General features: G+C 32.5%; 1 protein-coding gene across 1 annotated transcript in view; it reads right to left on the reverse strand.

Annotated features, from left to right (window-relative positions):
- The window catches only part of LOC140442216 (sodium-dependent noradrenaline transporter-like), a 340,132-nt gene that overhangs the window by 72,735 nt on the left and 254,977 nt on the right, over positions 1–12,420 (reverse strand). Inside the window, exon 7 of the mRNA XM_072533294.1 lies at positions 7,741–7,930. Coding sequence (XP_072389395.1) covers positions 7,741–7,930 — 190 coding nt within the window. The remainder of the gene's footprint in view (positions 1–7,740; positions 7,931–12,420) is intronic.

Raw genomic sequence — 12,420 nt, forward strand, 5'->3', positions numbered from 1 at the left:
TTCACTTTAATAAGGCATTTTACAGTTTTGACTCCTAGTCAGGCCGAACGGCTGCTGTAGGTGCTTCTTCTGTTTTATGATTGGAATTATTTTCGACTGGTTCGCAAACTTTTGTCGACTCTATATAAATTTCTACATTGTCGAGGTACTTGCGAGCCATAACTCGATTACCAGGGATAAAGCTCTTGTAAACACCTTTTATTCACCTATTTTAAGACAGTAGAATTGAGGCTGTAGACAAAGTGCCAACTACTATTCAAGAGGTTGAGCTTAATTACTTAAACTTAATTAATATTTAATATTAGTTTTAAGACTTAGTCAGTACATAAATATTAGTAATATTTGGTGTTATTGATATTTTGTGCAGTTTCTATTTTAATCATGACTAAATATTGATCATCATCAACCTGTATGCGTCCACTGTTGGACATAGGCCTCCCTCAGCTCTTTTTATCTGTTTCTGTCTTATGCGGCTTGCATTTAGTTACTGTTAACACGCTTCAGGTCGTCAGTCCATCTGGTTGGTGGGCGTCCTCTGCTTTGTAGTGCTTCTTGTCTTTGTCTCCACTAGACAATACGTTTTGTCCATCGGTTGTCTGATAATCTGGCGACGTGTCCTGCCCAATTCTATTTTAGCGACGCGATTTTTTCGATGGCATATGTTGTTCTTGTTCTACGACGTATTTATTCGTTTAAGATTCGGTCTCTCAGAGAGACACCCAACATCTGGCGCTCCACAGATCTCTGAGTCACGCAAATCTTATTTACTACTTTTTTTATGAGTGGAGTGTTAATGTTTCAGATCCAGAAGTGAGTAGTGAGTACAGGCAACACACATTGGTCAAAGATTTTCCTTTTGAGGCATATGGGTAGGTCCGATGTGGGTGCTCACATGTCTGGTTATCTATCTTAACCAAATTTCATGTTCCAAGTACTTATACGATGTATTCTGCACAATATCCTTTCCATCAACAGCAATATTTTGATTTAGCACCAGATTTGTCATTATTTGGGTCTTGTTCATATTAATCTTTAATCCAACCTCCAATAAAGCGTGATATAATTTCTCAAACACTATTATTGCATCATCCATACGATTGGCTATAAGGACGATGTTATCTGCAAATTTCAAATGACTGAGCTTCTCTCCATTTATGTTAATATCATGCTCGTTCAGATCTGCCTTCTGACCTAAAATCGTCGTGAATTACTTTGGAGAAACGGTGTCTGCTTGCCGTACTCCTCGCTTTAGTGTAGCGATGGTCTATTCCGCATTATGTCAATGCTCTTATCAGTTTCTGATGACTTATGGTATCGAATATTTTCTTGTAGTCCACAAATATCAGTGCCCATAATAATCATGATTAAATATTAACATGATTGACTAAACAGTAATTTTGCATTTTTCTATTATATTTTTATTATATTTTTTGCCACTGCACACATTTAAGTTTACTTCTTATTTATTTTAAATACAGTTAATTTATTTCCACCTTGGCAAGTATGTTTCCTTATCATATCTTCTTTTCTTAATTATTCGAAAATTTTGTTTTAGGGATAGGACTGTGTATTTGTCTGATTAGATAATCTATTGCAACTGGCTGAATGACTAATGTCTATGCCAATAAAAAAATTTAAAAAAACTTTCCATAATACTGTTGTATATCCTAGTTTTTATCCTATAAGTTTTGTGTTTACAGTGATGTGGTTATTCCAGAGTATACTATTGAGTTAACGTATTGATCAATAACCTTGATCAATTCAAGTAGTTATTTCTTTTGTATTTCGACCATTGTTTGTAATGCTTATATGGAGATATTTATAGCTCTGATTATTTTAGATTAGTGTGCCTCTTAGTTCTAGTATCTCCCTTCACCTCCCACTACTAAATACTCTATTTTGATGGAATAATTGATAAACCGCACTTAGTATATTCTTCATCTATTTTTCGCAACTTATAGTAGATATCATTTTGATCTCCTGCAAATATTACTTGGTCATCCGAAAAATGCAAGCTGTACAGTTTCCTTCTTATTGGTCTTTCTATTTCTGTTTTCATCCTATTTCTGTTTTTTTGGTACTAAATTATTTAACAACAGTGGCGTCTGTTTTTTTTTGTTAACGATTGTTCTCTTTGTTTTCTTTTTCACCACTCTGTGATCCGCATATCGGATAAGATTATTTATTAATACGGCATTAATCTTGATTCCTTCATCATAATCTTTAAGTGTCTCGAGAAATATTTGTTCCATAAATAGATTGAATAGCAGTGGCAAAAGACTGTAGACAATACTTCTATAAGTTTATCATGTTCTCTACTCCAGTAAATAAACATGAATTTTAAGTGTCATCACCGAATTGACTTTATGTTCTACTTATCCTCCACCTTACTTTTGGACTTTTGCCGTAGATTGCTTATTATATTTTAGAACCGAAAACTACCAATAATTAGAAAAAAATCGCATAATAGTAAATTCAAGCGTATAATTAATTTATATCATGTTTTAATGAAGTTAATGAATGTCATTTAACATTAAACAGCATAATTTAAGGTTTTATCGCAGTCTAACTCCCAAATCTCACCTTCTTGTCTCCACTGATTTGCTTGAAAATTTGGATTTGAGTTACACTTACCTTCCACTGGACTTGTGCCGTTAGTTGCTTTTTATTTTTTAGGGGTAAAAAGTAACCCTATACGAAAAAATCATATAATGGTAACTTCAAGCAATTTTGAATTATTTAATTATACGATGATATTAAATTTAGATTTCTGTACTTTTTTAATTTGTTACCTTTGTTGTTGAAAAGAAATCCCTTTCGAAGAAATTCGAATAGTTGTAGTATTTTTTTCATTTAAACTATAAAGACAATAAATTTTTTAATCAAAATATGAATTTATTTTATTTCAATTTAAAAAACAACCCTTATTAGTTTGTGATGATGGGTAAAATTATGTCTGTACCTTAATAGTAGATTATGTGCATCTTACAATACTCCGGTATACGAGTTCTGATATCTCCTAAAATATGTGATTGGTTTTTTACTCAATTAGCTCGGTTAAGCTTTTAAGCTATGAAGTATACAAAAAAAACTATTTTGTAGGCTTTTTTAACAATAAAGTCATTTAAATAATTTTTTTTAACCGTTATTTTTAAAAAGATAGTTTTGTAGTTCAAAAGGCTTGAACGAATCACTAGTCACGAGTGTATGCAAACTTTGAACAGCAATATCTTAACCAATTTTTGTCTTAAAGAAAACAAAAACAAAATGTTCTCAAAAAAAACTTTTGTACTCTCTAAAATTTTTTTGTGTACAAAATTCTTTTTAATTTATTTAAAAAAAAGGCACCTTTTTCAAAATTTCAAAAACTTTTCTGTTACATTAAAGTCATTTTTTTTTCAAAAATAAGTACATTGAACCGGTCAAGCTTATGAATCATATAGACAATACATAAACGAAGTAAACTGTAAAGCAGTAACGAATAATTTTATTTGGGGTGCTAATTGGGGTTGATTTTCATCAAGTTATTACCAAAAAATGGACTAACTTTAATTTGAGCGTAACTCGCTTAGTTTTGATGATAGAAACTTAAAAAAAAAAAACAAAAATTAAGCTTTTTTAAATACTTTGAAAAAGTTTTCCCCGAGAAGTGCTTCATTTTGTTGGTTATTTCACGTTGAAATATTCCATTTGGTATTTGACAAATAAAAACCTACTTTTCATGAGCTACAACTCTTTGTCTTCTTTGACTTAGTCTCATCATCATCATCAATCAGCCCTGAGTTGTCCACTGTTGAACATAGGCCTCCTCTAGACTTTTCCATCTGCTTCTGTTCTGCGCCTCTGCTATCCAATTGGTCACGATTCTTTTTAGGTCGTCGGTCCATCGCGTTAGGGCTCTTCCTCGGCTTCGCTTGTCAGCCCGTGGTCACCACTCAAGCAATTTTTTTGTCCAACTGTCGTCTTTCATTCTTGCAACATGTCCTGCCCATCTCCACTTTTGCCTTGTAATATGTTCGATAATGTCTTTCTTCCACTCCGGTTCGTCTACGAACTTCCTCGTTTCTTATTCTATTTCTTAAGCTTATTCCAAGCATTGATCTATCCATCTTTCGTTGTGTCCTTCTCAATTTTTCGGCTGATGTTTTTGTGAGAGTTAAGGTTTCTGCTCCGGATGTGAGGACTGGTAGAACGCACTGGTTAAAAGCTTTTCTTTTTAAATGGATCGGTATATTTGTTTTAAATACGTCTCTCATTTTTCCGAATGCAGCCCAACCCAGACTTATTCTTCTGAGTAGCTCGCATGTTTGGTTATCTCGCGTTAACCTTATTTCGTGACCCAAATACACATATTTTTCCACAAGTTCTATGGGCGACTTTTCGATTTCTATTAGCTCATTGGGGACGAGATTGGTCATCATTTTTGTTTTTCCATAGTTTATTTTTAAACCGAGTTTCTGGGTTACTTGCTGTAGTTGTTGTAGCATAACTCTGGCTTCTCCTAAGTTTTCTGTTATGAGAACAATATCATCGGCATATCTGAGATGATTGAATATCTTTCCATCGATGCTAGTACCCTTTGATTCCCAATCTAGCCGTTTAAATGCGTACTCCATAACTGTTATAAATAGTTTTGGCGACAAGGTATCTCCCTGCCGCACCCCTCTGCCAATTTTTATCTTCTCAGTCATGCAATGGAGGTTAACGGTTGTTGTCGCATTTTCGTATATATTTCGAATAATATTTGCATACCTGTGATCTATTCTGCATTCTGATAGTGCTTTTAAGATAGCAACTGTTTCGACCGTGTCAAATGCTTTGTGGAAGTCGACAAAGATAAGAGCAAGGGGTCTGTTATATTCGATAGACTTTTCAACTAGAGTTTTAAGGCATTGCAAATGGTCGTTTGTTCCGTGTCCCGCTCGAAATCCTGCCTGTCCTTCTGATTGATAGAAATCGAGTTTTGCTTCTAATCTGTTTGTCAGTATTCGAGTAAAGAGCTTGTATAGGTGGTTAAGCAAACTAATTGGCCTATAGTTTTCGAGATCTGATTTATCCCCTTTTTTGTGAAGGAGGATTGTAACCGAATTCTTCCATTTACTTGAAAGAATTTCTTTGGATTCGGGACATCAAAAGTGGACCTCCTAGTTTTATTGTCTCAATGACTACACCATCTTCCCCCCGAGCTCTATTATTTTTCATATTTTTGAGGGCATGTTGAATTTCCTCTCGTGATATATCTGGTATATCCTCCGATCCTACATTATGTACCTTTTGTATTGGTTGTTCGATGAGCTCTGGAATAACTTGACTTTTATATAATTTTTCATAGAAACTTTCCATTATATGTAATATGCTTGGTTTATCTGAGATAATATTTCCATTTTTGTCTTTAAGTTGGAAGATTTCTTTTTTGCCATTTTCCATTTTTTTCCTCAATGCTTTCATGCTTTTGTTGTCTTCTATAGTTTTTATAATTTTCTCGTTGTTGTATTTCTAATGCCTAATTGACTCTATAAACTTTATAAGTACACAATTTTTTTTGTTTTTTTATAATTTATATTTTTGTTGAAATTTTTTCCATAAATAATTACTTACTTTTTGAGTTATTTGTGAAAAAATGTCTGAAAACATGGTTTTTCTTTTAAAAAATGAACATTTTAGCTCACAAATAACTCAAAAAGTATTATCTTAGTGAAAAAACTTTATAAAATAAAAGTTGCTCAGAATTAGTCGGTTTACCATTTCCGGACTTATTTTTATTGTATGTGTTTTTATCCCCGAGAAGTAGTGGCTTTCACCACCCAAATAAAGCAACCCTGGGTTCAAGTCCAAAAGTAAAGTTAAGGGTGAGAATAACCTAAATCCAAATTTTAAGCAAATCCTTCGTGACGAGAAAAATTACACTACAAAACGGTCATTTACTGGAGTATGATGGTGGTATGTAATTTTGTGTTACTATCTTAAACAATACAAATAGATCTAAATAAAGTGGCCGATATAGTATTTTAAGAAAACGTGACTAGTTTATAGATTACCACTGAAATTTTTAAACATTTCACTCAACCTGTTAAGGTCACAATTGGTGCATTAGTTCTACTGTTTTTTTTGTAAATGCCCTTCATATTTACTATTATTACCCCATAGATTCATACCCTTCATAGGAAGAGTTTAACTATTAAAAACAATATTTCGCTGAGTTAAAATTTTTCTTGGATAATTATGTAATCTTAATCTCCAATATTTTATTACATCTTATTACATTTAATTACATCCTAATATAGTTTTACTTCCATTACTGTAGTTATTTTATTAAAAAATGCTTATTAATATTGTCATTGTTCTGTGGTTTTACAACTCCAAGTGAGTTGGTTAACTATTTTCCTCCACTCTCGGAGCATTGTGCGTTTCTTCCAGTTACTACACCCGTTTTAAGTAAACTAGTTGTTACTGCACGTTAAGTTTTTTCTGGAGTTTAATTATGTTAGTTTATATTTCAAATATATCATTATCCACATGCCATTTTATTTCTTTTCCCATTTTTCCTTCCAAATTAGAGCGTTAATTTTATTCAGCTAATCTCTACGTCATATTTTATTGAAGTTATATTTCTATACGCGCGCTCCACGATGGAAATTTGTATGGGAGTGTATCTGTGAAATCATTACATATGTAAGATAATGAGTAAGAGAGAGACAAAAGATATATTTTCTCTCTCTTCCTCTCTTGAATATAAAAATGTTCCTTTTGTAGATATAATTTAATATTATATATACATATAATATACATATAATAAAATATTTATTAATATTATTATTTATGTAATATGTTTTGTATTATTTATTAAATGTTCATAATTATATGTATTCTTTTGTAGGTATTTCAAAATAATAATCTCAATAAATCACTGTATGATCCAGAACTGTCAATTTTGAAATACATTTGTGTAATGTCCTCGGTAGTGTAGTAGTCAGTATCCTCGCCTGTCACGCGGGAGACCGGGGTTCGATTCCCAGTCGTGGAGGACTTTTTTATTAATATTATTACATTATTGTCATTTTTAAATACTTATGGATATTGCATTTTAATTTGTATTGTATTATTATATGGAATTATGTTGCAGTGTATTGTATTGTATTTTTATATTAATAACACTGTATTGCACTGTATTGTGGTGTATTTTTTTATGTATATTATTGTCATTTTTAAATACTTATGAATATTGCAGTTTAATTTGTATTGTATTATTATATTAATAACAAAATAAACAATGAATTTTACTGCAGAGTATGTGTAAAAAAATTTTGCATTCAACTCCTTTCATACATATATGAAAATAAAAATATACATTTTCATCAAAATATTGATTCAATCCTTCATTGTTAGTAAGTTGTTATTAATTCTGTTTCTCTTTCTGCTATGTCTTACCTATAGAATTACATATGTAATGATTGTGCAGATTGACTCCCAAATAAATTTGTAACGGCGAATGCGTGTATAGAAGTGTAACTTCCACCGGCAGTCCCACTGGACTGCCACACCCGTTTTTTATTTTTTCACAAACTGGTTGAATTGTTTAACTACCTGAAAGTCATTTAGAAAGTTACCCTTTTTAAAAAATATGGTAAAATTAAAAAAAAAACATAAAAATAACTGATTAATTAAAATTAGATTGTTTTATGTTAGGTTTATTTTTGTTCTGAGTATTCTTTAAGTAGAACATTAAAAGAGTATACTAACTTAAAAAATTCCGACGCAGGAGTATGCTTATTAGTTCGTGTTGATTCATTACTAAATCTATGGAGATTCTGGCTAAAACTATTGTTAGAATTCATACTATCCCAACACTTTTCTGTATTCCATGTATTATTACAATGTAACCATGGAAGATCTGACGTAATGCTAGATCCAATAAAATATAGAGCCCAAGCTAAAAACAGTTTAGATAAAAGTACATACCGTCTAAATTACCAAATAATATACAGTCGAACCTGCTTATTAGAATACCAGTTATAGGAATATCCCGGTTTGAGGCATAGACATTTGAGCTTCCGAAACGTTTCCATTTACTCTTTAATAAATTTATACGTATATAGGAATATGTTTTAATAAAATAATTTCACCTAATAGAATATTTTTCAAATAAACTTTTTATGTAAAAATTTACTAACATTTAAATGATGTATGGTTTATCAGGAACTGTGAGGTAACAAATACTTTATTTCTTTGTTATAAGCACCAACCAATTCAACCCTTCCCCGAAACATCCACAGGTCATAAAGTATTTTTTTATTTGTTTAAACATTTCTATTGCTCACCCAATTTGTTGTCTGTTAATACATTTTTAGAAACAGTTGATTTGGAATTAAGATAGAGACCTACCTACGTGTTTGCAAGTAAATCATGGCTTTGTTAAATTCTAAAAGAAAACATCTTACTTTAAAAAAAAAGTTAATGTAGTTGAATACGCGAAACAATCCAAGAGCAGTCAAATCAAAATTGCTAAAAAGTTTGGAATTTTACACAAGCTCAGGTGAGCGAACTTTTAAAAAACCAAGACAGGTTCATCAACTATTGGCGAGCTAATTTAAAATGATCTCAAAAACGAAAACGCAACGGAAAAGATTCAGACGTCAAACAGGCATTAGCGGAGCGGTTTATTGAAAAGAGGCCAACATTTTCCTATCAGCGGTAGAGTTTTAAAAGACAATAGCTGAAGAAATAGCCGAAAATTATTTGTATAATGAGAATTTTAATTCGACAAGTGGATGGTTCTGCAGATGGCAAAATCACTTACAATTTTCCTTCAAAAAAATTATTGGAGAAGCAAAAGATACCGATCTATCTGCTGCAAATACACGGATAACGGATATGTTACCTTCGTTAATTAAGGACAGAAGAGTTCCAGAGGACAGATTAACGATTAATATGTTATGCATTCCGATAGAAGCCATAAATTTTAACTTTTTATTATTGGAAAATCAAAAAGTACATGATGTTTTAAATGCGTAAAATCATTGTCCGTAAAATACAGTTTCAATAAAAATGCTTGGATGACAACAATCCTGTTTAATGTATGGCTTATTAACTTCGACAATAAAATGGCAGAAACAAATAGAAACGTTCTGTTATTTGTTAATAACTGCTCTGCCCAAAAGCCTGACGTGAAGTTGAATAATGTAACAATTCATTTCCTATCCGCCAATAGAAATTCACTTATTAAATTGATGGATCCAGGAATAATTTCTGCTTTTAGGAGAAATTATAGTAAAGCAGTAAAAAATATGAAAAATTATAGCAAATATGGATTTTTATGACACAACTGACATTTTTAGCTAGTTCCAATGACATGGTGAGAAAAATTTCAGTTTTCTCTGCTGTTTAAATGATGAACCAAAAGTTAATATTTTTAAAAATTGTATGAAAAATTTTGTTATAAAATGAAAGTTTTTCAACATGGCAGAAATCATATCACCTGTAGAAAATGAGGTAAACTACATCGACAAAATGACGTATAAAGATTTTTCAAGATTTGTTTCTTTGACGATAATTTATAGGTTTTTGAAGATACTGAAAACCTACAGCAAAGCAATGAAACCACACAACTCAATATTGTAGACACAGATGTGATAGAAGACAAAGATCCGATTTCGTAGACATTCCATCCAATCGGCAAGTCCTAACCGCTTGTAATATTATAAACACGTTTCTGAAGAGTCAATCGAATATTACTTTTTCTAATTATTATAATTTAGAGAAAAAAGTGACTAATATTTTATAAACAAACAAATCGTACTGATTATTTTTTATTTAATTATTTTTTCAGGAAAAAAATAAGTAAATACATATTAATAATTATTAGTAGAGGAAAGTAGCCTAATTTCGGATAGCGGTGTATCTAAAAAAGTTTCTTTATTTGCGAACAGAAACCTATACGTATGTCACGCTGAATACCACAGAGAACATTATCTTAAATTGTTTAGGTAGTAGAGCTGCTCCCCGTTAGATGGCAGTGCCGAAACCACCAAACGTTATTGTGCAGTTTTTTTTCGGTCGTATTTCAAAGCCTATTTTTTCGTGTTTTTATTCCTGTTTGAAGTTTGATCTTTTGGCAGGGGTAAGCTAGAAACCTGTTTTATTTGATTTTGCTACTAATTTAAAGCAGATTTTAATCACATATAAATTAGACAGCCCTAACCTTAAAAATAAAAAATTCCTAATTTCGGATAGTACAAGTCCCATAATTTCGGATATCCGAAATTAGGAACCTTAAATTGATGATCATGTTAGCATAAAAACTTTTGTTTCTTTTCAGAAGAAAATGCCAAAAACAAGTAAAAAACATAAACAATGGGATCTAGACCGAATGATACGTGCTATCCGTGCCGTCAGGGGAAAGGAAAATCCTTTCCCCTGACGGGGAAAAAAAAATATCTTAAAGCCTCGAAGTTATTTGCTGTTCCGAAATCAACTCTGGAAGATTATGTTAAGCAAGAAAATAAAACTCCGGAGCAGTTGGTTGCTGTTAAAATTGGAAGAAGACCAGTACTTTCTGCAGAAATGGAAGCAGATTTAGTCTCGTATTGCCTAGAAATGGACCGGCGATTTTACGGAATTGGGACCGCTGATATCAAGAGACTTGCATATCAAATAGCTTTACGAAATGGTCTTCGTCATCCATTTGCCCATGCCGAATCTGCCGGTAAAAAATGGTTAAGGGGATTTATGAGGCGAAACGCAGTTTTGTCCCTTAGAAAACCACAAGGAATCTCGAAAGCCCGAATTAAGGGATTTACCCCAGAAAATGTCAGCAGATTCTATGATCTTTTAGAAACGTCAATGGAAAAAGTTAACTTCAACCCAGCAAGAGTTTATAACGTTGATGAAAGCGGCATAACAACGGTTCAGTCCAAGAATACTCGTGTTATAACATTAAAAGGAAAAAAACAGGTTGGATCTGTTACCGCGACTGAAAGAGGCGCATTAGTTACTGTTGTATTTTGTATGAATGCTGCTGGTGGGTTTGTCCCTCCATTATTCGTGTTTCCAAGAAAGAACATGAAAGTGGAATTATTAGATGGATCGCCGCCTGGCTCTATTGCAGCTTGCCATCCATCAGGTTGGATTCAGCAGCACATTTTTTCCCAATGGCTACAGCATTTCGTAGCTCACGTGAAACCATCCCGTGAAGACCCAGTGCTGCTTATTCTTGATGGTCACTACAGCCACACAAGAAATATAGATGTGATAGAAGCAGGACGTGCAAATTTCGTTACAATTTTGTGTATCCCGCCGCACAGTTCACACAAACTACAACCTCTAGATTTGTCTTTTATGTCACCATTTAAAACATATTATTCGCAACAAATTGAGATGTGGTTAAGGCAAAATCCTGGACGCACCATAAACTCGTATCAAATTTGTAAGCTTATGTGCCCGGCATATTTGAAAAGTGCTACTGCAGAAATTTCCGCGAATGGTTTTCGCAAATCTGGAATATATCCTTTTAATAAAAATAACTTTTCTGATCACGATTTTATAATGGAGAGACAAAGAGAAAGAACACCACCACCCATAAATCAAAATCATGGGGAAGTATTACCAACAAGAGGTCAGTCAAGACCAGAACCACAAAGCATTATCGAAAGAACACCTCCAAAACATAACTTAACAAATAAATCATCCAATGGAAATGCAACTGAAACTACGGCAACTATGATAAGAGCTGAGGATATTAGTCCACTGCCTTCTTGCAGTTATACCTCACAAACAAACAAACAAAAAAATCCTCGAAAAGGTTCTAGTTGGATAATAACTAGTACACCTTATAAAGATGAACTTGAACGAAGTGTAGCCGAACAAGAAAGAAAAAAGTCTTTGAAAGAAAAGAAACCAAAAATAAGCAACGAATTAAATCAAGTCAACAGAAAAAAAAACTCCACGCCAAAAAAAGCAAAAGAAAAAAATTGAATCGAGTAGTAGTGACACTTCACATCCTGGTGATGACCTTATTTTGGATGATGATTCTGATATGGATGTAGACGATGAAGATGGAGACATAGAATGTATGTTTTGTGACAGTTTATATTCCGAAGATACACACGGTGAGAAGTGGATAAGGTGTATAAAGTGCTTCAAGTGGTGTCATGAGATGTGCGCCAATGCTGATAAGAAGAAAACCTATATTTGCGACTTTTGTCAAGATGTGTAACTATTCTTATGATGAACAAAATGATGTCTTAATTTCGGATAGGGTATCCGAAATTAGGAGCCCTAAAATTTTTGACATACAAAAGCACTAATTTTATTGAACAATATTTTTTGTAAAAAAGATTTTCAATAAATTGTCTATAATAATAAAATTAGTTTCTATATTACTCTGCAAGTACTCTTGAGTAGATAAAAGTTTAAAATGTGTTA

Source organism: Diabrotica undecimpunctata, chromosome 5 (genome assembly GCF_040954645.1).
Source record: "Diabrotica undecimpunctata isolate CICGRU chromosome 5, icDiaUnde3, whole genome shotgun sequence".
NCBI lineage: Eukaryota > Metazoa > Arthropoda > Insecta > Coleoptera > Chrysomelidae > Diabrotica > Diabrotica undecimpunctata.